Source organism: Seriola aureovittata, chromosome 1 (assembly GCF_021018895.1).
Source record: "Seriola aureovittata isolate HTS-2021-v1 ecotype China chromosome 1, ASM2101889v1, whole genome shotgun sequence".
NCBI lineage: Eukaryota > Metazoa > Chordata > Actinopteri > Carangiformes > Carangidae > Seriola > Seriola aureovittata.
Window position 1 is genome coordinate 34,258,087 of NC_079364.1, and position 27,849 is coordinate 34,285,935.

Genomic DNA, 27,849 nt, shown 5'->3' on the forward strand with positions numbered 1-27,849 from the left:
GTGTCTGCTCTGTCTGCAGCCGACACTTCAGAAGACGACCTGCTGTCGACCCGCCTGCCTCCAGACCGCCATGACATGCTGCCCCTGGCAAACACTCATGCACAGTCCCAGCCCTACATACACACACACTCCGCGACACACTACCCCACCTACCCTGGACAGTGACACACACATACAGAACAGGATGTAAACACTGAAAAACATACGCACACACAGATAGCCACATGCATGCAGGCACACATGATTCACACACACTGAGAGAAACACACACTGTCCCTTCTTGTATTTATTTTCCAGCCCAGCATTACACCTCACAGGATATGTCGTTGGCCAGACCAACACAGGCCCATAGACCATCTTGAATGCAGAAAGCAGAATCCTGCAGAAGACTGTAAGGAGACTTGGCTTCCCTCCATGGCTGCAGCTCCCACACTTCCACAGCAGACACAGATATTTGACCTTTTCCCACTCTCAGACAGATTGGCAGATGTTGCCTACTGATTAAAGTAAGGTCTGTATGCTTTGAACCACTGAGGCTATATTGCATGTTGACTGACTATATCTAAAGTCAGACGTGTTTCTACCTGTTCTGAATGGCCTCTCCCGAAGGTGAGGTTTTTTTTACTGAATTTATGCAACAAGTTTTCGTTGAAGTTATGTTTCAAATAATAATTGTCTGGCAGCATGAGATACAACTGATGTCACAACAAACAACACAGTGTTCACTTTTCCAGCTATAGCTGGTCAGTCACTAAGACAACTCAATATGTTTTCAACCTGAATAGTGTCAAAACTAAAACTGAGATACAGAGTTATTATAGTTCAAACTGGACTGGCTGGGCAGCTCTCTGTTATGTGAAGTCACAGGCAATTGATATGAAAGATATGAAAATATATGTCGGTGTAGTTTAAAAAAATTTACACAATCAGACCAACAAGTCAACACTTCAATTTGGCTGGTTTATTCATGCACAAAGGACAGATCTGGTGCAGGGTACACCAAGTCTCTCCTTGATTGATAAAACTTGAACTGCTTATATAGCATCGAGACCTTTACCTCTACGTTTCACTTTATTACTTCCACCCTCCTAAAAGGGGGTGCATCACTAAATCTCTGCTGGATGTACTGTAGAGAAACCAACAAACAACGATGTGTAACTAAGATTTGTAATGGATCCTTTGACATCCTGCTCACCCCAAAGTTCAGCAGTTTACCCAAGGTTCACATTCTTAACATCCTTAAACCAAAGTTGCCAACATGCAAAAACAAATACAACCTTACAGTATGTATGAATATATAATTTTTAAAACTGATAACGCTTCAAGATACGAGTCCATAAATTTCAAATAGTTACCTGATAATTTTACGGGGAAGTTTGATGGACAGAACGAACTTGGACCTTATCAAAGAAACACTCCATTTAAATCCAAGTCATTTTTATGTCGACTTTAAATTTGTATGGTTGGTTTTCTCCTCCGTTTGGCCATTCAGGACAGGTATAAACATTTGAGTAATGTGTTGGATGACACATCATAGACACTAGTTTGTTTGAAGCATATTAAGGCCTTTACGGACAAACATATCTGGTTACCTAGCAACCTGGCTAAATGGTAAATTCTAGTCTTACTGACCACTCAAAGCGCTTTACAATGCTTGCCACATTCACACATCACAATCACACACTGATGGAACAGCCATCATGGGCAAGGTGGGGTTTTATCTTGCTTAAGGACACTTCGACACACAGACTGGAGGAGCCAGGGATCGAACCACTGACCTTCTAATTAGAGGACAACCCGCTCTACCTCCTGAGCCACAGCCGCCCCCACCGGCTACATTTGGTAATTTTTTTAGGGCAGAAAGATATCACTTCGATTTGTGCATAAAATAGGACTATCAGTGCTGGGTCTGATGGTCTGACTTGAGTTTCTTCATGGCTGCCAGCGGATTAACGTCTATAACTGTGTTAAATTAAACATTGCTGTCCTAACTAGTTCTCAATTCTGGGGGAGCATCCTTTCGGGGGGGGGGGGGGGGGGGGCTGTCCTTCTTACACTTCATAGACCAAGAAGGCTGAATCTAATGAGATGGTCTGGCCTACTAAGGATTTCCGCTTTGCATCCCCAGCTGTCCCCACCCTCACCGTTGCATCACAAAGCGCCGTGCTTGTCCCCTTGGAACTTTGACAAAAGATTTTTCACTAAAACTTGAGGTTTTTGAGGCCGGTGGTTTTAACAGTGGTACCATTAGCTGTTGAACTGAGCTTAAACCCAATATAACATTTAACAGTGCAATCTTCAGGCTCTGTCAGTGTTGTTTGCTGCCATATTATTTTCATTAATGGCGCACGATGAATCTTGGGATAGGTTGGACCACAAAGGATCCACCCGTTGGAGCCTGAAGTGAGACAGTCTAGTTGCATCCCTGTGAAGTACTCAGACTTCAGATGCAGCCTCTGAATTGGCTCCATCTAAAGTCCTGCTACCTGAACCTAACCTTCAGTCCCAGCAGAGCATCATCTTATGAGCCGAGTTGGCACTGTTTTGTTGCTCAAAATTTGGGTCTTTTATTTTCAAATGAAAATTTCTCTCTCTGACTGTTCCAGTTGTCTGATTATGTTTTAAGAAAATTCACAATTCCCAGCTGATGCATTAGCATGGAAAAACTAATGGTCGGTAGAGAATGAAATAAAGCAAAAATTTAGCTGGGGTCTCAAACTTGGCAGTGCCAGTCAGGTTCAGTCTAAAAGACATGGGTGAGGGCTGAGTTCTGGTCTCAGTTGTAGGCCCCATGATAGAACAGGATTTTTTAGCAACAATTCAGGTGATTTCACTTTCAGTTTTACCTCCAAACAATGTAGTATAGATCCTGGTTTGTTAACAACCCATCTGATCATCTACTCAGGTTTAATTTTGCTCTGTTGCTGTGTCTGACATCTTAATAATTATTTTACTGTGTGCTGTTGCATTGCTTGCATCTCTGAAGGTCAAAGTCTTCCCATAAAGCAGCACTGATCAACTCTGTGGATCATAATCAGGGGACACTGAACCAGATGTATTTCTTACCCTCATATGAAATGATGTGAATTTCTGATACATACCTGCCTACATTTTCTTCTGGCACTGAAGCATGAATTCCTAAGGTAATTATTTCCAGTCTAATCATCGTAAACATAAACTTCCCTCCCACCTGCCCAAGCTGTCTGTTTGACCATTGAAGGAGGCTGTCAAGAGAGAAAGACCAAAAAGAAGATTATGTTGTCTTTAATGAAGACTTTGCTATATACTGCCTTTGCCTTCTATTGCACTTTGCTACTCATCTCATTGGCACTGTAGGGGTGGTGGTGGGAGGGGGAGAGGAAGGACAGGCTGCCAGAACCATAGAGGCCGGATCATGTTTTTCTCTATGGGCTCATGGGAGATCATCCCTCCACTGATGCCTTTTGATTATGTCAGAAGAGTTTAAGACTGTGGTGTGACTGTGGAGATTTTATCACAGCAGCTCTGGGAAAACAGCTCTGGGGAAACACAGACCTTTACATCGCTATAAAACGCCTCATTATAAAACGCCTCATATCTGGTCTGTATCTAGGTCTAATATAGCTTGATTAATGCTGGAATCTTTGTGCAACCTACATTTCATGTTTTATGATTTTACATAATTTGAACATGACAGGGCTAAAGCATTTTATTGGTTGTTTACATGATGTACATTATGTATTGTGTGTAAATGTGTTTTTGGTGTACTTACATACTGTAAAACCTGAGTTTGCTGACCTAAGAGAATCTTGTACATATTGTTATTTATTTCATATGAAATGTGTGTGTGTGTGGTTGTGTGTGTGTGTGTGTGTGGTGTGTGTGTGTGTGTGTGTGTGTGTGTGTGTGTGTGTGTGTGTGTGTGTGCATGCATGCGTGCGTGTGTGAAAGAGAGATTATTGGGAGTATGTCTTCATTTAAAATGCAGATACTCACCATGTTTTTGTACCTTGTAATGTGGAAGCAGATGGTAGCCGGTCCACACGTCGTCCTCATGGCTCTTTACACATAAATCTGCACCTGAGTGGACAACACAAACACATTTACCATTGTGTCTTCCGCACTGTCGCCTCACAGTTTGAATCTTTTTGGCCTTAGATTAATCACAGTCTCGTCCTGTCCACATGCCTGAAACATATGCTGCTCCTTGTTTTGGAAAGAAACTGTAATCTGTGGTAGGAGAAATCTTCAGAGGGGTGTTTAATAAGGAAAACTGCATTAAGGAGCATTAACACCTGTTTACTTACCAGTCTCATCAAGACTTTCAGTCATCGTTGCATCTACAGAAGAAGAGGTTATAATTCGTCCTCTGAACAGCTGCTTCTTCAGGGCAGACTGGAGGCTACAGTGACTCAGTATTGGAAAGTGACAAGACAGGCCAGGGCTACCAGGTTAGCATGCTTACTTCATGACAAGAAAATAAATGGTAGATATAGAGGCAAAACATGGTTGCTTACACTGCTGGTGAGTAAAGTAATGAAGTTTGATGCTGAACTCACAACCTTTCTTCTACGTATACAGTAAACAGCTGCTAATGCTAACATTAGCTATGTAGCAATAGCAAAACTTACAAATAGCTCCTTTAATCCAAGATAGTGCTAATGAGATCTGTTAAATTTGGTTAAAGAACAGCTGGTGGACTACTTGAAAACACAGACCTGAAAAATTGAGCACAGATCACTACACTTTACACTAAACTGTGATACTGTGTGATAAAACTCTGATGAATCAGATGGGGCACAAAATAAGATTATTTGCAGTTTGTAAGAGCCAAGGTTCAATTGGTTTGTAGAGGTGACAATAACAGTCACATGGTTGAAGTACTGATGAAATACTTTTAAACTGTTTGTCTTTTTAGGTCAGTATTTCTGTCTTTCATATTTTTGATTTAAATGAGAGAAAAAGGTTAGCCTATAGCTAACCAAGGGTCTAAGAACACAGGTGCTGTGTCAGTATGCTATCAGATACACATAGTTCACATGCTGATGTTTAGTAGTTATTGATTTCCATTTTTAGTGTGTTAGCATCCCAACATTTTACCAGTAAAATAAGTACAGCTGAGGCTGATGGAAATGTTGTTTGATTTGCTGGCATGTGATTTGTTTAATTAAATTTTAATACAATCCCTACAAAGGTTTTAAGACTTTTCACTCTGAACCACTAACTCCACCCTCTTGGAGGCACCAGAGAGGATCACCAACGTTAGTGTGATACATCATCTGGAACTGAATTTCTGTGCCAATTATCTATTTCATGTTAGGTCATTTTAGTGAATAAGTGAAACTCTGACCTGCTGGTTGTGCTACATTAAAAATCAGGGGACCACCAATGTCATTAGGCTTCTTCATCTGGGGACCATGACTGTTTCATGGCAATTCATCAAAGAGTTGTTGAGATGAAGTCTGAGTCAAGGAGCTACTGGTGATGTTGCTTTATTAAACTTTATTAAACACCCCTCTGGTCATACAAGTGCTACAGCAAAGTCTTAAGTGGAAGAGATGATTGATGGAAACAGGATGGAAAATAACAGCACTGACTGAGGTTTGAAAGCACCACAGTTACACCAGTTACAATGTGTTTTTGTGCTTGTAGTGTTATCACAATGACAGTGTCAGCTCTCACCGATGGCTGTTTCCTCCCCTTAGCTTTGTAACTGATGACGAAATGTTGTTTTCCTCATTTACACTGTCCACATCCAGTGCATGTTTTGGAGAAAAATAAAGTCTACAACTTAATTGTGTCTCATTCTCCATTGTGATCTCAGTCTGTTGAATGTGACTTTATGAATCCTGTTTTATTTTTGAAAACTATTGTTCATGTAAAAGCTGTTTTACGCGGTTTACAGTATTCTACAGTCTGAATGTGCTTCACTAAATGGATGAGGGTATGAATGAAAGATATATATTTTCATAGATCATCTACATGTATACAATAGTACTGTGTATTACAATGCTGTATTACTTGAATTACAGTGACAAATTTTCACTGTCATCTCTTTGCTCCTGCCAGCACATTGGATTTGTGATTATGGAGTTAAGGTTGCAATGATGAATATCTTTACAGTAACCATGGATCAAATGACTGTTTGTATGTCGCTTTTAGTGAAGAATCCACAGAAAAGGATCCCCCAATTATGCGTTATTATCAGCTCCATAGAGCCTTTTGGCGGGAACTACCACAGAGGCAGTCTTGAGTACTTTGGCAAGTAGGGTTGCCACCCGTCCCATAAAATACAGGATCGTCACGTATTTCAAAATAAATTGCAATTTGTCCCGTATTTTTATTCATGTTATGTCCTTAAAGTGCTGTGTATAATGTAATGTCAAGTAAAACCAAACCAGTGGTAGCCTACAAGTAGATTGGTTTATCATTTAGCAATAGACTGACAAGCTGGGTTGGTCACTTATTTTTTCACATAAAAGGTGGCAACCCTATTGGCAGGTGTTTATATCTGTCCATCTGGTGTGGAAAGATTTTTGTCATGGCAATAGCGTCACTCCTAGGCCTACACTCAGATTATAGGAAAACACCCAACCGGCTTGTGTGAATATTGTCAGGCAGAGGAAACATACATGCAATTACACAATGTGATAGGTATGAGCCAGAGAGACAAGCTATGAAGGAAGAGCTCAGGAGGCTGGATGTTCATGACATTACAAATCACACTTGATGGATTTACCTTAGGGGCAGAGCAGAAAAGTTTTCAGTGAATTTCTTAGATGGGGTTATGGAATAGAATTTAATCTCTGATCCACACTCCGGAGCAGAGGGTGGCGGTAATGCACGTATTACGCTGGTTGCCAAGAAGAAGAAGAAGAAGAAGAAGAAGAAGAAGAAGAAGAAGAAGAAGAAGAAGAAGAAGAAGAAGAAGAAGAAGAAGAAGAAGAAGAAGAAGAAGAAGAAGAAGAAGAAGAACTACAACTACAACTACAACTACAGTGTATGACCTGCGCTGTAGAAGCTTGACGGTATATCGCATGTAATTTGCATTACGGCGCAGTCACTGTTATAGCTGCAAACCATCGAGATAATGGGACGTAAAGTGACTCTCGCGACCTGCTCGTTGAATCAGTGGAGTTTGGACTTTGAAGGCAACTTGGAGAGAATATTGAAAAGTAAGTGGTGGGACTGTCTGAAGCTGCTTCAGCTGCACACTAACATATGGTTTACAGATTTACGGCTGCGAGGAGCTGCTAACTTAAGTGTAGAGCTGATCACATTTAATCTTAAAATAAGTGGTGAATGATGGACGTGGAAGATAGTGAATGTGTTACATTGTAAAATGCTTTATGCTGTTGGAGGGTCACATGGCTAAGCCGAGCACACAGAGAGATTCAATCTGTGCCTCCGAGTTTGATTTAGGCTGACTTGATCGTCAAAGTGAGCTGCCGGTGTTACACCGAAATCTGTGACCCGTCAGATTTTGTGACCACACAGATTCTGGCTCACTGTCGACGAACCAAATGCTGAAAATGTGCAACAGCCCCTCTGTGTGACTTCAGGGGCGGAGTATTAACAAAGATCCTCTATATAGAAGATACCGCATTACAGGCAGCGCCAATAGTATGAAGTGGGAAACAGTTCCAGTCTCCTGAGTGGGCGTAAGTGTAATAATATTAAAATCTATCCCTGTCTAGACTTACCTCTCTGCAGCCTTTGGGAAAGAAAAGACACATCCGTTTTTCTGGTTATTGCAGCCTATTGCTGCACAAAGCTCGGGCATTTTAACACTGATTGATTACTTGTCCCTGCCAAGAGAATACAACAATAGACGATACAACACGGACAGATTTGCGCCTTTTTTGCAGCAATTTTTTTAATGTATTAACGACATTTGATCAGCCCAGTACAAAGTCATGTCAATTTAATAGGCTAATAATCTGTTTTAGCAATTGTTAAGCAATGATACAAGTTCTATTTAAGTTTTAAAGTTTAATCCATGGGTTAACGTATAAATAAGTAAATCCAAAAATAACTGGTCCGTCTAAACATCTCGTTATCGGTTGGCAAACGATGTCGGCAGTTGACAGATCTCGCGAGAGTATAGCACTGAGACAGAGGCAGGTCTCCAGTAAAGTTAATTTTCTCCTGATCTGTTGATCTGAAAAAATGTCATTTTGATGTTAGAATGTTCCGAAGACGTGTGGCTTGTGAAGACTGGGTTCAATATTTATCCTGTGATTTATTCCAGCAAAAGAATTTTGAATTTGAATTTGTTCACTTCGCCCATTGAAATGAATACACTCAGACCTGCTTCCGGTCTCTAAAGGGGCCGGGAGCTGAAGAAACTCACGTCACACACATACAGGAAATAAACGGAAATGAAGCCTCTCAGTTTTCTCTACTGTCTCTGGTATTAAACGACTGCTCTCAAGTCGGACAACAGTCTACTTCCCGTAGCGCGAGTAGAGGGCAGCTCAACCTGCTGCTGTGTCACAGTGTCACAGCAGCAGCTAATTATTTACCTCTGTAAAAGTAGATCTGAAGTTCTTACATTAAAAATGTAACACATGTCATGCGTGGAAAAAGCCATGTCCTAACAGAGGTGTTTCAGCCCAGAGCCCTTGAATAGAGAGTCGCGTCATCTGCGTTCACTCTATGGACCATTTTTTTTACAGAAATGGCGGAACATGGATCATCTCAATTTTTGGAAATGCTAGCAGCGCAGCAGAATTGCAGCAGAATATACCGTCTGTGATGAACGTTTAACAGGTGAGACTTGTAAATAACCGGATTGCATGTTATCAGCATGTCAACATCTAATTAACGTGCATTAAAGCATGTTAGTGGATTCTCCACTAAATTAGTATATTTAAGGACGATAACAGATTAGACTTAGATACTGCATATGGATAAAGTTAGCAACACTAAACATTAACCAGGAGCCGCCTATTGGTTGTAAATCCTGTCTCGTAATGTCATTTCATCCAACGTTGTGGAATTCGAGTAAAAGGCTGGAAGTGATTTTTTTATGGGGTGCAGATGGTTATATATTAGTGAAATATAACATTGGGTGTGTGTGGATATCCATTTTGGAGCGCGAGTTTACGTCATATAGCAGTAATAATGAATAGAGCTATTTTTGTGATACATCGCTAAAGTGCATTATTGAGAAGATAAGGTTTCTAAACGGTAAACAAAAACGTAACTTGAATGTATTTGGGCTTTGTCATTCTTTTGACCATTACCTTTCTATATTACTTTGCATCTCAGCTGATTTTGGATTGATGACAAAGGGAGAGGGAAGATGGAGGAAGGTTGAAAACAAAAGGTAAGGTTCAAAAACAGCAATTTTGAAAAAATAATGGCGATTCACACTAACTACTAAAAGTATTATACTTCTTTATTAATGAGTAATTAAGTTAAGTAAGTTGGTGTATATTAGTAAGCAATTGTAGTAGCACTAGGTGCTATGTGGTGCAGGAGTTGCTGCATTTCAGGCTGAGTGGACCATGGTGAGATTGTTGCATTCAGTCATAGTCATACTGCCATATTATGTAAGGAATCAGACTTGACATTTTATATTAATTAATTAATAATAATAAATAATAATATTATTATTATCATAATTTTCATCATATCACTTCAAAATAAGACGTAATACTGTAATTATTAAGAGTTAATACTTACTATACCTGTGACCTCAAAATGTAACTGCAGAGTCTCTTGAATTTACTTCCCACACAACAATTCAGTTCTGTCTACCCATATAAATATCCCTTAGTGGTTGAATTCACAGTATTAGGGAACACATTATACTTACTGGACATGTATATACTAATTACATTATTACTTTATAGGAATTCATATCAAATAATCATCAAATTTCCTGTGTGTCTGAACATACTTCACAAATAAAAAAACTCGGCGGCAAAAGCTGATGATGATCCCAACTAATGAAGCTCCATAACTTTAATAATGTCCAAGAAAGGTTGAATTAAGGGCAAGTGGACTTGGTTTTAGATACTACAAGATAGTTCAGAGATGAACAAACCTCTTGGATGAGAGGTGAAACATCTTCAGTATCTACAACTAAGTCCACTTTTCTTGGATAACCATGACTTGGATGACTGAAAATCTTCACAGATGTATGGGTATGTCTGACCCTTTCTCATCTGTCTTTTCCCCCCTCAGCACGAGAACCATAGAACCGTGCTCTAGCCAAGTGCTGTAAAATAGACAGAGATTTCAAACACAGTTCTGCAAACACAGCAGAGCTGAAAGTTCAGCAAGCCTCTCATGGACAAACAGAGTAGTCAATCATCCAGGATGTACCCACATGCTGGAATTCAACACTTGAGATGATAATGTGTGTCCAACACAACAAAGAACCACTGAAGGCAACACTGGCCCAGCAGAAGAACAACATAGCTATTGCTAACCTCAGCTGAATATGACAGGCTAGCAAAGTTGGAAACACAGCTTGAGTCATGCAGGTAAAGTGATTTTCCTAGTCTCAACTATTTTATTTTCTTCAATATAATGGTATTATGGGTAAGGTATAATGGTAACTTTATTATTGTATTTTAGAAATAATTTTAGGCCTGTCCACTAAATGGGTGTTATGATGAAAAATGTAGTCTATAATTCTGTTGGTCTTGTTTGTGTGTTTGAGGGTATGTCACTGAGCTCCTGGGGGGTGACAATATGTGTCCTGCTCTGTGGTCCTGCCTGCACTCTGCCACCTCATGCGTACAATGGAGATCTCAGACGTTGACCTTGCTACAAGGCTACATTCTCAGAGGACCTCACAACACATGAAAGGAGAACACGAACCTTTCATGGTTAAAGGTAGCAACAGCTCCAGACCCTCAATTAAAGGACCCCAGGTGCCTGCCCAAAGCAGGGAGTGGAGAGGTGTGGCAAAAGCTGAGTCATATGCCGAAGGACAGAGAAACTGCATCACAGGCCTGCAGAGAGGAAATGGAACCAGAGCCACCAAGGAAGAAGATGGCTCTCCTACTAATGCTGTCAGTTTCTGGTGAGGAGGCACTTTCCACAGACAAAACTCTGGAGCCCAGTGTCAGCATAGATTACGGTGGTGGTCAGCACACACTGGTGCCCATGGTAGGCTAGCCCAAAAGTAGACTATGAACTGGTTGACTGGAGTCATGTCACACAACACGTTTACATAGTTTCAAGTAATGTTATTCAATTAAGTGTGTGAAAAGGGACTGTTCACTTTGTTTATTTCAAGACACTTATCACTTTCAGTTTATTATTCAGCTTTCAGCCCACTCAAAGTAATGTCGAATTTATTTGGGTGAAATGTTATTTTACAATTTACAGACAAGCTGTTATAATTACTTTGTAGCAGATGTATTGTAACTGTTTTTGTGTTTTTGTCTTGTATTTAAGTTGGCAGGTCATTATGGACGTTGTGGGCGATGCCAAGCACTCCCTCAGACTTTTTAGTCAGTCTAATGATGAGGCACTTTAATTAGTTAAACATCTGTACAGTTATAGAGTAGAGCCCAGTGTCAGCTTAGAGGCTACTACAGTGTTTGTTGACACACACACTTGCCCGTGCTGTGCCAAGCTAGTTAAAAGGAAATGGAAGACTTCATGACTGGAGTCATTTGACACAAGTATATGAGGAAAATTTGTGATGTGCGATAACTGTTCAATATTGCGGTCACAGTTACTTGTAATAAATAAACAGATATTGAAGTGTGTAGTTTTGCTGTTCACTATTAGCTTAACGTAACTGCGCTGCATATGTGTAAATCAAACTGCGGTGGACGGGAGACGTTAAAAATGTAGGTTTTCTACATGATAAAATCTTGTTGAACAGGTGGTGTGATGAAGGACGGTAATTGGTTTTTCAATCGCAAAGGTTGTGATGACACACACAGAACTACGACTGTAGTAAAATGTTAACTTCTCACTGGTCTCCACCCCCCGCCTCTGCGCTGTGTGTATGAGAGGCTTCAGCCCGACACCAAAACGCAAGTTGAAAACCCTGTGTGACTGCATGACATGTGTAATAAATACAATTATTTCTTTCCAATTTATCACGTTTCAGTCAGTCTTTTGCTTGTTGCATATGTTCATATCACGATGACAATGAAAATACAATTTATTGGTCAGCACTAATATAAATGGAGAGAGGAACAGAGTTTATTTTATTTCTATATATGCTATGAATCAGTATCTTTCACAAGGCTTTTGAATATTCTCGTTTAACCTCCTAAGACCCGAACTCTTGCATGGTGTGCATTTTTAATTTCTCTTTGCTATCTAGGCGGATTGGGACCTGAGAAAAATTATGTCCACATATGAGGACATTAGTTTTAAATTTCGATTACTGAGTGGCAGTATAATATCCTCATATGTGGTCACCAGGCCCTTGTTGAGAAAAAGTTAGTATTGTGGTCTAGAGAACCCAAAATGTGAGGTCCACATATGTGGACGCCAGGTCCTAGGAGGTTAAACATTTCACATATTTTCACATTTCTCTTTTTTATTTTGAGTAATTTGCATGCATTTGTCGCTTTTTCATTGTTTTAACCTTGTGAAGCCCTTTGAAATCTCTGGTTTTGGTAAGTGCTATATAACTAAACTATTTTATGATAATAATTATTATGTTAATTTCATTCCTTGTCTTCCATCAATGTAAAACCTTGCTGGGCTTTTATGGAATTGAGCATCATTAATAGGATTATTCCACTTAATGTTAATAATTAGAATGTATTATGTGTTTTATTCTTCACTCAGCCATTAAAGAACAAATAACATCCTAAAAGGAAGCGAGACTGTTGCATGTTTTTTACTGGGGAGTTAAGCGTAACTATAGTGTGTTTGGGAAGCAGTGAGTACATGATATAATTTCTAATGGTGTTTGCATTTGTAGCATACACGTTTCAGCTCAGCAGGAAAGCTCCAATAAAAGGTATTTTTGATGGAGTCTCACACATGTTGGAGATTTAAAGAGTGTAAAGGGGTGTCATACAGCTATAGAATTAAGTTTGATGAAGTAGTTAATGAAAAGTACTAAACCTTTTCTGCTTCACTTTGATTTGGCGTACTTGTCTGATAGAGTTTCCCCAGATTACTTGTACCAAGTAAGGCAGTATTTTCCCAAACCATTGCCGTGCAAGAATTGTTGGATTTTTGGTTGTAATTTGGAGAGATTTTGCTACAGTCATGCAGCATAGAAGGGTAACTGTCCATAGAGAGTAAGGGACACTGAAATAATCAAGCATGAGGAAGTGGGTAAGAAATGTTGTGAGTTGAGACAAGAAGTTTTGGGACTTTTTGGCAATGGTAAATATGTAATAAACTGTTCCGCTGGAGTAGGAAGAAAAAGTAAAAACATTGACTCATCTAACAATCTGAGAAAATTGTGGATTCAGCAGGGAGATTTCTTGGATTTATCAGATTTTCTGCAGATGGTGTGAAGTAGCTGTTGAGGTTTTAGTTTATCTCAAAAACCTGAAAACCTGTTTCTATTTTAAATTCAGATGGCAGTAATGTGACAACGTGCTGTATATCCCTTTCCAATGACCTATTCAAATCTCCTTCAATTTGTCAAGTAGATGGTGAGCACCTGCAATTGTGATATTTGGGAGATAATGGAGATAAGCTAATATGCTGTAATACAACAAGAGTGCTTACTGTAATCTAAAATAAGTATATGTTCCAAACATTCAAAATGGAGTGATAGTGTAGACCTCGATTCTAACCCTTAATGTTTGTGTTGCCTCAGATCTTATGGTGAGGAAACTGATGTCTCTCTAGAATTGATAAGCCTTTTTGTGCTGTAAACTGTCTACTGTAAAACAATTAACACCCATGGCACAGGAGTCAAAGTGGATGGGACCCTTGTCAAAAAGTCCTTTTAGGATTCCAAAAGAACATATCAAGTAAAAATCTATTTGATCGAAGCAAGATAAAATCCAATCCTATAGAATGCAATGGTGTATATATAATCTTACAGTTTATATCCTGTAATATTACATGGGAGGAATGCCTGAGGCATTCACACTGTTGTTTGTCAAATCTTTATTTTATTATTGGTGTAAATACTGAGTCAGCATACTACATACTTTCAGCTACAGACTTCATTCAAACTTTAAACTGTGCACGAGGCAGCTATTAAGTGATTATTCATCTTATTTATATCTTAAATTGTAGTTTTTACTGTTTAGGATGCAGTTCATCTTACTAATTTGGTAACTGTTGTTTGTTACACCTGCCATCATGCCTTTTTCAACCATTTCAGAACATTCAATCTCCAGCTTTCAAGTTATGCTTTTAATCTTCAGGCATTGCTTCACCTACTTCAGCATTACTTCAGCAGTTGCTTCAGCTACTTCAGCAATATCATTAAGCCCTCAGCATTCACACGCATTTTCAGCATGAAATGCGTTATCTTGTTCTTTCTTTTCAGCCTTTCTACGGCATCTAACTACTCCTTCATACTTTTTCCTCCAGAAACCATTCAACCATCAAAACGTTCAGCTCCTTCAGGAAATTCCTGTTTGTATACGACTTTTTTCTATATTCATAATTTTCAAAATATTAAGCTTTTTCTGCTACTTTTTTGCCATTCAAGTGAATGGCGAGACTGATTAAATCCCTGAAAACCCTACTACTTAAACTACTTAAGCATACTTTCAGCTGCAGACTTCTTTCAAACTTTTAAATGTTCACAACACTTTCCACCTAAGAAATTGTAATCAACTTTTTCATATCTTCTACAGTTTTTGATTAATCACAGTCTTAATTTTATGCTTTTTTCTGATCATTTTTGAGTTTATAATGAGTTAGCATTGCATGAAATGTTCAGGGCTAGAGCGGGTGACATCACCGCTAGAGTTGGAGAAGGCGTTAAACTGCTAAAAGAAATCCTCTGTAATTCTCACAGAATTTGAACTCTTCCCTTCAAAGTGGCTGGCAACCATATAACTACCCCATTCACTCTAATGTAAAATGAGAGCAGAAAATCAGGAGGAAACTGAAAGGGAGGCATTCTTAAAATCGCTGCACATTTTTGGCACCTGTAGCGTTAAGCCATATTTAAGGATTTACTCTCGTTGAAATGGGGCACCAGTCCTCTAGGAGGACAACAATGAATTACTTCATTGCCAAATTTATCAATCTCATATCGGAAGCCATGACTTCTCGATTCAATGGATCTCCAGTCTCTACGTCAAAAGAATACAACAGGACAACAACTGGGTGTAAATAAAAGAGTTTATTTAACTAAACTACTATCTACAGAGAAAATGCAGGGTGTAATAATCATAAAGATGAAAATAATAATGAAATGAGCAGTGTGATGAGTTGGCAATGGTGGGAGATAATATGTTATGGCTATACACTGTGGCTATACAGCTAATGATACTACATCTACGAATTAGGTTTGATAATTAAATATTGCTATATTTCGACATCAACCCAGTCATGAGCAGAGTGTTAAGACCGGCCTACTGTGAGTTGCGCTGTAGCTGGAGACCCTCGGCTGGAACCCAGGTGGCTGTGGTTGCCGTGGTAACCCTGGAGACTCGGGGTCTAGGTGGATTCTTCTGGAGGCCGTGTCCCATTATCACGATGACGGATTCTGCCGGTGTCTCAGCGGTTCAGCTCTGGTGGAGTTTGCCAGGAGACTTTCTGTCTCGGGCTCTCTTGATTTCTGCTCGGCTTCTCTGCAGGCGGTCGTGCAGATGTTATCTGCTGTTGTCTCTTGCGGGTTGATGCGAAATAAACTGTAATGCTCTTCACTTTGGCTGGATAACTTTAAAGGAGACTGGCGTTGACCAGATGACTCTAAAGTTGTCAAATTCTTCAAAAAGGAAAACTTGATGATGATTAAAAGATACAAAATTACTCTGAGGTACTTCTGTTGCTTTGGTTCAGTTGGTCTTGACTTGGCTTATAAAAATAAAAGATTGCGCATGTAGACAAAAATCATGTTACTTGTAGCTTGTGGCAAAGAAAAATAAAAGACGCGGAAAGTGCAAAAATGACTAAGAGCCATGAGTTTGTGGCGAGCAGTTTAGAGCTAAGAGTTTACATGGCTACAGAGCTGGGCTTTGAGCTGGGACTCTGAGCTTTGAGCAAAGATCTCAGCTTCTAGTTCTCTGCATCGTTTCTCGCTTCTCGCATCTTCTTGTCGTCCTGATTAAGGCTTAGGCCTGGTTTTGGCTTCTGAACAGGCTTAGAATAGGCTTCTGAACAGGCATCAGCTTTTGGCAATGTGTGAATTGTTCACGACTGTTTTATCCCCTGGGGGCTGGCGCATGTTCAGGGGCCTCAACCATCTTCTCCTGTGTTTCCACTTGGAGAAGAGAGTAATTTTCCACTGAACTTTAGAGTAATTTAAATCTAGAGTTTACTTATAAACTCTCACATCCTTCTTCCACCATGACCACAAAACATTAAATGAAATAACATAAAACTACTTGCACTAATAATAGCAGAGAGGAGTAATAGGAGTGTTGATTTCATATTACATCCTTCAAACCTAGAATTAATTATGATACAAGTTGTTAATTGATCAAACAACAATATAAACATTTCCCAAAGCTAATAGTTTATAAATGTGGATTACACAGCAGTTCTTTGACTGTAATAATAATAATATGGACATGCTGGATGTCATGTAGTGTGTGTTACCTCGTGTGAAGGATGCTGACAGTATGGTCACATGAAAGACATTGTCTTAAAATCTACATGTTACATTTCAAACATTCTATGCGATAGAGGTTTGGGGTCTCACGAGTTAGGGAACAGTTAGATATTTAATTTTACATTCATCCTTTGATCTGTGTCTGTGAAGAGAGTTCTGCTGGTCACTACCCAGGATTGGAATGTGGGTTGTAGTTTATGACTCTTATCTAGAGAGGGCCAAAGGAAGGGAGGTTGGTGTGTGCGTGTGTGTGTGTTCATCCATGGCACAGACAGAGCAGGATTCACACCTTAGTGTTAATCAGTCCTTTTGTTGTTACTTGTCCTATACAAGAAACAATCAAATATCATTAAACAAAGTCTTATTGTTACAAACTGGAGATTTTGCCTATATTCTCCAGTTGTCTGGTGTCCATTGGTTGATCTTCTGGAGCTGACCCTTTGATCTTTGGTCTGGTTCTGTGTTGTTCGGCCATGCTAACAGCATTGTCTGTTTGTGGAAGAGGGGTCCTTTGTCTCTGTTTCCTATCAATCTGATAGTTTGATGGTGGAAAGAGTCGCAAAGTGTCAATTGGGGGTCCGTAACTCTGCATGTCCTTATAATGAACTTCCTTAATGGCTTTTGACTGATGCCAGGCCACGTATGTACGCTACACACCACAGGCAGTTTTAGTCAGGAAGCATTCGGCAGTTAATTTCAGTTTTTCATTCTAACTCACACAGAAACACACATACAGACAAACAAGCAGAAAGGCACACAAACGCTCAGACAGGGACAAGACAGACAGTGAGATAGACAGACAAGCAGAGGCACAGACAGAGACAAGTAGGCAGGTAGACACATGAACAGGTAGACGGACAGGCAGATAGACACAGATGTTGGGTCTGATCTCTGCTTCATGAGCTGGACACCATAAATGCTGGAGGTTCGGTTGTCCTGGTGGAGTAAAGTCCTGTCTGACTGTGTTGCTTCCACTGTTTTCTCCTTTGTTCTTCTCACAGAGTTAGCTGTTCCACGCTAAATCTGCTGTGACTCCTGTTGCTTGGAAAATCAGCTGGCTGACCTTGTGTTGAAGCCGCTGATTCTGAAGAGAACTCAGTTCACTCTCAGTTAATCCAAAGCAGATCTCTGCTGTTCAGGAGAAGAGTGTTGGATAGAGCTGTTTTCTCAGGTAGCAGGGCTGACCTGGGCTGAGGCCTCGTTGCCCCTTGAAGAGCCGAGAAGGGAGAGCAGGGCCTGCTCTCCTGAACAAGCCGAGAAGAGAGAATGAACAGAAAAGGAGATCTGGTTTTGTTTAGTGACACTCTTGGGGGTCACATGTCACACACTGACCAACACTGACTGGTAAGTGAGGTCCCTGGGGGAGGGTCGTCCCAAGGTGTGAATAGTAAGGAACTGCGGGGAAGTGAGTTCCTTTGTATGTGGAACAAAGATTCTCGATTACAGGGATCTCCGATCTTCACTTCAAAGAAACACAGGGCAACGACTGGGTCACGTTGATAATATTTATTGACTAACTAAACACAGGAATACAATAAACAATGATAATGAACATGAATCTATAACTAACAATACATATATCTCCCAGCTGAACTAGCAATAATTTGGGCGATGGTGAAAGAAAATGAATTTGGCTATGTGTATAGCGTTTATTCTTAACAGTAGGAAATTATGAAGTCGGGACTAGTATTATTCCGACATCGACCCAGTTCGGAGCAAAGGATGGAGTTGCCTACTTTGAGTTGCGGCGCGCTGTTCAGATCCTGGCTGGAGCCCCGGAGTTAGGTTGCTAGCCGTCAGGAACGCCACACTCCAATTGGGTTTCTCTCAGAGATGATGGCCGTTGCCAGGGGTGACGGGCTCTGCCGATGTCTCGGTGGGTCAGTGTCAGCGCAGTCTGCCAGCAGACTTTCTTCCGTAGGCACTCTCGAGATCTGGTCAGCCGGTCCTGGTGAGGCATGTAGCCAAAGGGCCGGAGGTTGACGGCGGAATAAGCGCTAGTATTTAATTTAATTTGCCAGATAAGTTGGAAAGAATTGGTGTTGGCCAAACGACACAAAACCTTCAAAATCTTCTAGACAAAAGTTGAATTTGTCGAAAAAGAAAACGACGAAATTACCTGTACACACCTGTGTGTGATTCAATTTGGAAGGCTTGGCTTGCTGAAGTAGTAAAGACAAAAATCGTGCACAAAAGTATAAGAGAATTGAGGATAAAGAACACGAGGTTGGTACCAAAGTAACAAAGTAAAGTCTAGACTAGAAACAAATGTGAGCTAGTGTGCAAGTGAACGACAAGAACGTTAGAGTGACAGTAAGATTAAGATTGTAAGAGAAGAGAAGAGAAGAAGAAAGAAGAAGTGCGTGCCCTGGAGGATCCTGCTGTTTTATCCTCGGGGTGTGTGTAACCCCTTAGGTTTTCCTTCTCTTTCTTTGTTTCAATAAAGGAAGAGGGAAATAAAAATAAAATAAAATGGCCCATTCATTTTGACATCGGCCTATACCAACTACCTAGCTACGGTTTGGAATATACGAAATAAACTAATAACATCATCATGGGTAATAGTACACATAGAATATATTGACTAAAGAAAAGATAACAATTTGTAACCACACAAATATATAGCTAAAGCTACAACATGAAATAATAATATCAAAGTGATGTATTAGGTTGTCTCTCAGTTAATTCCCTAGAGGAAAAAGGGGTCCAGAGTGGTGCTTAGATGGCAGTATTGTAACGTGGTGGATATTTACCTTAGAACTATAAATAAAACATATCTCAGCCTCCTTTTGGGCTACAGAAATGAATTTTGGACCATACTTTATAGAAATCTTTCCAGAGTAATAATGCATGAATTACCTGCTGATGGGACATTCAGTTCAATCATGCTTTACAAATGTCGAATAATGCAGCTTTTCGACATCCGACTAGTCCTTTATACTTTTTCCAGCAAAAACCATTCAATTATCAAAACATTCAGCTCCTTCTGGACATTTATGCTTGTACACAACTTTTTTAAATATTAAACTTTGTCCTCTTTTTTTGCCATTCAAATGAATTGAGAGACCGTTCAAATCCTTGAAAACTTCTGCCTCTTTGAACTTCAACTACTACATATACATACTTTCAGCTACAGGCTTCATTCAAACTTTAAAATGTTCACAGGACTTTCATCTATGAAACTTCTTTTCAACTTTTTGATATATACAGTTTTTGAATTATCACAGTTTTATTTTCATGCTTTTTTGTGATTATTTTTGAGTTTATAATGGGTGTGTATTACGCGTAATGTTCAAAGCTAGAGTGGACGACATCATCACTAGAGTGCGAGAAGCTTTAAAACTTGTTCAAATAAAATCTGTGTAACTCTTTCTTAAAGCCACATATTTTGATCTTCACACATCATTTCTTCTGAAGTCGTAGAAAAATTTGTACTGTTTCAGAGAAAGTGTCTACCTTAGCACAGAGACTAACAGAATTTGAACAGTGAGTCTCAAAGTTATGGGAGTACCCTCCAACTCTCCCATACATACAAATTCAGGAGCTGATTTCATGAGAAAAGCAGAACTGACCCTTTTATGTAATGCCTATATCCACATTTTGTGCTCTAGAAACACCAAAACCACATAGACATGTTCAGAAGAGAGACTCTCTCTCTTACACACCGGCGCACACACACAAACACACACACGCAAATACACACATACAAAAAAAGCAGAGACACACAGATAGACAGACACACACAAATACACACAGACAGACAGACAGACAGACAGAAAACTGATTAGTTAGTACTTGGGTTAGTACTCATAGAGAGAGATTACAGTTCAGACTGGTCAGTACAACAGTATATACAGCAGCAGACATATTGAATTTAACCTGATCCACTGGTCTTATGCTCGAGATCCTGCTTTTACTTTTCTTTGGTTGTTTACTACTACTGCATACTTTGTGCCCAGAGTTTTTCCCGCATAGACAATTGGGAGGCAGCCGCCTCCACCACCTCACAAAATTCTAGTACTTGCTTTCTTGGATTTGACGTTTGTAACTGCAATTGCAGCTGTACGCCTCTGAGGCAATGTAGTGGCACTCTATCGTAAGTTGTGCATCAGGCAGAGCCATCCGAAATTGCGAAAGAAGAAGAATACTGGATTTTCTGCCTGCGGAAGGAGGCAGTGACCTAGTTTGAGTGCAGACATCATTAGTTTAGCATCATTACCTACTTCAGCAGTTGCTTGCTTCAGCTTCTTCAGCATTGCTTCAGCAGTTGCTCCAGCTACTTCGGCATTGCTTCAGCAATCTAATTCTGCTCATTTTGAGCAGGAAATGCATTTTCTAGTTCCATTAATGATGCAGTCCGGCAGACTAAATGGCATCTTAGGAGATGTGGAATATGATGTCTCCATACCCCTCTTGTCGAGACACTTCTCAGTCCGACAAATGGAATGGAACACAGAGTGAGACTTCTCAAGTGAGTAAATGGAATAGGGAACTTTTACAATTCCATAAAAGCCCAACAAGGTTTTACATTTATGGAAGACAAGGAAAGAAATGAACATAATAATATTAATAATTATAATATAGTTTAGTTATATAGAACTTGTCAAAACCAGAGATACAATGTGCTTCACATGGATAAAACGATAAAAATGCGTCAAAAATACAAATTACTCCTTGTGAAAGATACTGATTCATGACATATATAGCACAGAAAAATTCCTCTGCACACAGGGTATTGTATGTTGTATATCTTTTTAAGATCACTTCAGTCTCAATTGTTGGTCCTAAAAACTCTATAGCAAAAAAGATGAGACAAATTGAGAATTAATTTTTGAGACTTAAGTAAGACAAATAGATATTGAATTGAGATTTCAATGGGAGAAATTGAAGCTGTAGATGAGATCCCATCATTGTATCTTTTGGACTTCATTCATGTCTTTCTTATAGCTCCTACAAAGCCATTAGGAAGTTGTACTTTTAGTCCCAACAACAACTACAACAACCTTTTTTTGAATAAATCCTTCAGTTTCAATAGGGTCCTCACCCCGGTTGGTGCTCAGGCCCAAATAATAAACAGCGCAATTTCAATAAGGTCCTCGGGCCCTTATTAAAGTTGCAAGCAGAGATGATTGGGCTCGCAGCGTGCCATTTGAAGAAGTCACACATTGTAATGACTGCTGGACACCTCACGGGGTAAGATTTATTGCACAGACCATGCTGTTCCATGAAAAGTTTTGACTACAGTGCATCATCAAGTAGTTAAGAATTTCCTGACCATGTTTGGATCAAGATTCGATCAACCTGCTATGAACAGCATATCAAAGTGTAAAACATGACACTTCCTGTTTCCACAAAGAATGAATGAATTTCCGAGGAGGAGTTCGTTAAAGTATGACACCTTGAAATCGCAAAAATGGCAGGTTAAAGTCAAAATATCTCACGTCCTGTTGGGTTTAGGTTTAGGTTTTCGTTCATGTTATGTCCCCAAAGTGTTGTGAATAATGGAATGTCAAGTAATAATTTTGCAGAATCTTCCTGGGACTGTAGGCTGCAGTGGAAACGCAGGAATGTTTTAGTCGAACCTTTTGGTCAAAACGCAGCTATAATGTTTTTTGTATGTTTTGACATTGTACATGTGCCTAACAAGCTTTGTGCATGTAGGTGAAACCTAGTGCAATTTGTGCCACAATAGGTGGCGCTATCGAGCCATTTTGCCATTCTGTTTTTGAGGATGGGAAAGGCCTCAAAAATGCGGTTTTCATTCAGGAATAATAATAAACAGTGTGGATTCAATAGGGTCCTCGCACTGCCTGTCGGTGCAGAATACAGCAGCAGAAAAACGAGAGATGTATAAACAACAAACTCTACAGTGGCTTCAGCTGGCACACACAGACCAAGCGCTACATTGCTAGGCAACACAGTTGTTGATGCAGTAGTAATACTTAAGCCTGAAAACAATAATCCTGTGTGTGTGTGTGTCTGTGTTTCTGTGTGTCTGTGTGTCTGTCTGTCTGTCTGTCTGTCTGTGTTTCTCTGCAGGTATTGAGATTGCTAAGACTCATGGAGCCAAATACAGACTGGGCCCAGAGCTGGAGATATGGTACATCCCCATATGAAAACATTATAGTATTGTTATCTTGGCTAATCTCGTCTAGTCTTGTGTCTTGAATGCCCTAAAGTTTTATAAGTTGCTAACACTGCCAGAGCTGTCATTTCTTTTCTTATTCACTGTCTTCTTACAGTGGGTATGGCTGTGCAGACCACTTCTATGAGTCGGACACACTGCTCCACAGCTTCCAGGTCCTGAGGAAACTTCTGGAATCTCCTGTCACCCAGGACATCATCTGTGACGTGGGAATGTGGGTATCACCTTTAGACACTCAGACCAGTCCAAGTAGTCAGTCTGGAAGTCCTGTGTTAGAAGGCAGTGTAACACTGTGGCAACATGTAGTTGGGAAAACCCTTTCATATCAAAGGGCTTTAATGAAGGTAAGGTGGTTTTTAATCAGATTTAATTCAAAGTTAACTAGAATCACCTCGTTGTGTTTGTCTGCCTCCTCCACTCAGACTAGTTTCAGGTTACATCCTTGTTTATCCAGTGTCATATAAAATATTAACCATTTGTGTGACATTTTGTCACAATTGCTGTGTGAAGTCTTGAGTTAATATAATATTATTATCTAATCATAATCATCATCATTTCATCTTTGAGTCCAGGTGAACTTTTTTTTTTAAACAAATTTGAGGAAATTCTCTCAAGGCGTTTTAGAGATCTCTTGTCCACGAGAATGGGACGGACAGAGGTATGTACAGACAGATGGACAAACAACCCGAAAGCAATATGCTTCTGGCTCTTGCATTGGCTGGCGCTGAGGCATAAAAGTCACTGTGGTGAGGATGAGAGGGTTACAGTCAGACATTGGTCGTCCACCGTAGAGTGCAAGGGAAACTCTTCTAATGTGACAGGACAGGTGAGCTGTCACCTAATAAATTTCACCATGTTGAACTTTGCTCCTCCAGGCCCATCATGCATCATAATGTGCGCTACAACTGTAGAGTCCTGTTTCTCAACAGGTACGTCTGCACACCAGGCAACTCTCATACATGACATACTTTCATATATATATATATATATATATATATATATATATATATATATATATGTATGTGTGTTTGTGTGTGTACATATATATGTCAGCATGTTGGCTCCTTCCTGTAGAAAGATACTGCTGATTAGACCAAAAATGCTGATGGCCAACCACGGGAGCTACAGAGAGTTGCGCTGGTTCTCACCCTGGAATCAGCTGAGGTGGGTCATCTCTCCGAGGTCACTGATATATTAAGACCTTCTTATCACTGTCTCTCTATTTTTATGAGGACACAAACTATCAAATATATTATTATATTTATTACTCTCATGTTTCATGAATTGTATACTGATATTTTATTTGTGGGTATAAAAGATTGGGATACAGTGATGTTAATCCACAGAGAATCATTCTCTCTATTTACTGAACCACCTAAATCAGATGAGTCTGTTTTCAGTGAACCATAAAAGGTACAACATTTTTTTTTAATTTATTTTATTTATTTGTTTATTTGATAGGGACAATACATGTTAATGAACATCAGTACAAAATACACAATGTAAATATGCTGGATTGTAGAGAAAATGCAAATTTACATTCAGAGTCCCCGGGCAGGTCATATACAACAAAAAACATCACAAGTCACAATACACTACTACAAATATAAAGTACACCAAAAAAAGACAAATACATTTTGCTGCATTCTGAGTTAAGAGTGATCACAGATCTCATTTGGTGTTTGAGATGTGTCTTAAAGGTAGGACATATAGGACACTACCGTATTGCAAGTGGTAAACCATTCCAATATTATCTATATTATATAATACTTGGTCACCTGGTTTTTATTCAGAACTAGAACAGTGATCAAAACTGGACTAACTAACTGTCACTAAAACCACAATGTCTCATTTTCTATACTGACACAAGTTAAATACACAAGACACATTTAAATATGACTGTCAGAGTTGCTGAAATGTATATTATTTCATATTTGTTCATTATCTCTGGACTACTACAAAAATAAAATGAAGTCTTTGAGCTAAGCTATGTAAGCATATCTCCCAAAAGGCTGGACGTGGTTTAAGGGCTAAACTCTGATACAAATGTAGTGAACAGAATTCCCCATGCACAGCCAGTATAAGCAATCAGGTGCTGTTTGGTTGCAGGAACAAAAAAAGTGAAAATCAAACTTAAGCACCACACACTTAGATGACTTCACTGGGACTTTTATTGAGAGTGAACAACGCGTTTCACCTGTGGCTTCTTCAGGTTCAATAAGTACAATTACAAAAGTTCACAGGTTTGATAAATATACTCAATACACACACATGATGTAGATGCAGTTGAAGGACCTATAGTCTATCTCTGTTCATAAATTTGATTGTTTTCATGCAGCCAGTTGTGTATATAGACGTTGGTTCTCTTATTTTTGTTAATTCTGTGTAAAATGCTGTAACTTTTCGAAAATTTGTAATATTATTGTCATGTTATTTTTAATATGTTAATCTTTTGAAAAAATGTTAAAATACTGAGTGTGAAAAATGAGGATAATGGTGACTGGTCATGTGACGTATGTGTATTTATACAACAGTTAGTTCCAACAAATTAATTTGATTGGAGGAGAGTCATTCCATGAGTGCTAAAGTAGAGTACAACAGCACTGGGATTTTTAACTACATGTATCACTCCGCTTTACAGTTGTATTAACCGTTAATCAGCGTTACATTAACAGTCGTGATTGTAACAAACTTTGCAAAGATGAAAATATTTCCAGAAATTGCATTTGAATTATATGATGTTTGGTCGTCAGAAAAGGATGAAGGGAAGGAAAGATGCCTAGATACTTCACCACATCTCCAGTTGCGCTCATATAATATTGTCAGGTCAGGAAAATGTTTATGTGTTGCTTAGTAACAGTCCAGTACCAGTCCAGTTGCAAGATTATTTTTGTTGCCATAGCCAAACAAATGCTGAAATAAACAAACAAATCATTATCTGTTGTTGTTTGTGACTGTTAGCTAATATGGCGTCCGTAGAACTGTTGTATAAAAGCAATATCACACTCGAGGTCGTGATGTACTGAATATCAGCAGAGCTGTGATTCAGTTGTAGGTACGGGGCTGCAGTGTGATGTTGTTTAAATTTATCACAACTGCGAACTCTTGTAATTGTACTGAGTGAACCTGAAGAAACCACAGGCGAAACGCGTTGTTTGCTCTCAGTGAAGTCATCTCATTGTGCGGTGCTTAAGTTTGATTTTCTGATATCACTTATGTAATCTTGTTTGACTTTTGGAAATGGATGGTAATGACAGTGATTGTCTGTCTGTTTGTTTCCTGAAGGAAGACGGAGGAATATTTCCTGCCCAGAATGATCCAGGAGGTGACAGGGCAGGTAAAAAGCCATCATCACTGAGACCCAGAACACTTATTCTCCACAGTGAGGGGGAGGGTCATTGTTTTTTCTCCCTTTTTCTTGGTTCCATCAGGACACAGTCCCATTCGGTGACTGTGTGCTGTCCACAAAGGACACCTGTATCGGCACTGAGATATGCGCAGAGCTCTGGAACCCTAGAAGGTAGAGCACCAGAGGATTGTGGATGTTGTAGTTTTCTGTGCAGTAACTCCTGATGAATGAATGATGTCTCTGTTTCTCAGCCCCCACATAGACATGGGTCTGGATGGGGTTGAAATCTTCACTAACTCATCTGCCAGCCACCACGAGCTCCGCAAGGCTGACCAGAGAGTAAACCTGGTCAGGTCGGCAACCACAAAGGTACAGAGCTGTTCATGTAAAGACATGATATGTGTGATTCTGCTCGGTATAGATGTATGATGTGTAAGACTACATAGGCCAGAGGTCGGCAAGTAAGTTGGGCCTTGGGCCAACTTTTTTCTAATGCATTAAATGGCGGGTCAGAACATAATCAAATGCTAAATGAAGTTATTGATCAAAATGCAACTTGAATTTACTTTGTTGCGCTTCACATGTGTGGCGCTGTGGCCCACAGTCACAGTTAAGGGTGGCAATCTGGTAAAGAGATCATTGCAATCCAAGATCTTGCTAATCTACTGCATTCGGTTTTCGTTCTGATTTTATTTTGAAAGTCCTGAACAGAAATTGTGATTCCTATCTTTCCGCTGCTTTGATGCTTCTTTCAGATGTTTGTAAGCTTGCCCACCCACAGTCACATATTATACGTTTATACAACTGACTGGTTCACTCATATTTTTCATATCACAAATTTATGTCCACTCCGTCAGAAGTTTGTCAAGCAAGCAACAGAACCTTTGGAAATTCCTTTCAGAACTTTCCAGAATAAAAGCTGAAAAAACCCCCAAAAAGAAGCAGATTATCTTGTGCTTTTATTTTCTAAGCAAAATCACTAAAGAGGAATTGATTCTGTGGGTAACTGTTGCTGCTCAGACAGAGATCTATTTTAGCAATGGAGATCTATGGTTTTTAGATTTTTTTTTTTTTCGCAGTCAGTTCTGCACTCAGTTTTGTTGGTGTTGTTCCAGAGTGGAGGTATCTACCTGTACGCCAACCAGAGGGGCTGTGATGGAGACCGTGTCTACTATGATGGCTGTGCCATGGTGGCCATCAACGGAGACTTGGTGGCACAGGGAGCACAGTTCTCCCTCAATGATGTGGTACGCGTGGACGTGTGGGCAGAGACTTAGGCATATTTCTTGCACCTCTTATTCATTTTTTCTTTAGTAGTAAAGTAGGTTCCTTCTTGTGAAAAGTTATTTTAAGTTAGTCAAGTCAAAAGTTTTTGTTTTTTTTCAGTCACTTAGATTTTTTTCCCAGTTCAGTCAGTTTGCTTTAGGCCCCTTATATCTCTTTTGTTAAATCTTATCTGGAATCGTGTGGAAAGCTGGCGTATCCAAAACCATGGAGTGGCTCCGTGACTTGTCCATGTGCAGCAGTGGTGGTGGTGGTCGGACTGCCTCCCGCTCGCTGGAAAACACCTCGAGTTGCAGTCGTCCTCTCTTAGAAGTCGACATAAAAAAGAACAACCTGCATACAATTTAACCTCAGTTTAAATACATTCTTTTTCTACAGACTATGCAGAATTAGTAGGAT

General features: G+C 39.7%; 2 protein-coding genes across 8 annotated transcripts in view; both read left to right on the forward strand.

Annotated features, from left to right (window-relative positions):
* dok4 (docking protein 4) overlaps positions 1-12,053 on the forward strand; it is a 114,222-nt gene extending 102,169 nt beyond the window's left edge. For both annotated transcript variants that reach the window (XM_056382563.1, XM_056382554.1), the window contains exons 9-13: positions 20-7,154; positions 8,658-8,751; positions 9,253-9,310; positions 10,174-10,475; positions 10,655-12,053. In XM_056382563.1, the coding sequence (XP_056238538.1) occupies positions 20-165 (146 nt within the window). In that variant the 3' untranslated portion in view covers positions 166-7,154; positions 8,658-8,751; positions 9,253-9,310; positions 10,174-10,475; positions 10,655-12,053. The remainder of the gene's footprint in view (positions 1-19; positions 7,155-8,657; positions 8,752-9,252; positions 9,311-10,173; positions 10,476-10,654) is intronic.
* Positions 7,017-27,849, forward strand: part of nadsyn1 (NAD synthetase 1) — a 32,349-nt gene continuing 11,516 nt past the window's right edge. Inside the window, exons 1-10 of one of the 6 annotated variants that reach the window (XM_056382533.1) lie at positions 8,673-8,751; positions 9,253-9,310; positions 22,712-22,772; positions 22,915-23,031; positions 23,693-23,746; positions 23,871-23,981; positions 26,103-26,154; positions 26,249-26,337; positions 26,418-26,535; positions 27,282-27,413. In XM_056382533.1, the coding sequence (XP_056238508.1) occupies positions 23,030-23,031; positions 23,693-23,746; positions 23,871-23,981; positions 26,103-26,154; positions 26,249-26,337; positions 26,418-26,535; positions 27,282-27,413 (558 nt within the window). In that variant the 5' untranslated portion in view covers positions 8,673-8,751; positions 9,253-9,310; positions 22,712-22,772; positions 22,915-23,029. The other 5 variants (XM_056382495.1, XM_056382503.1, XM_056382541.1 and 2 more) reach the window with 5 other exon arrangements.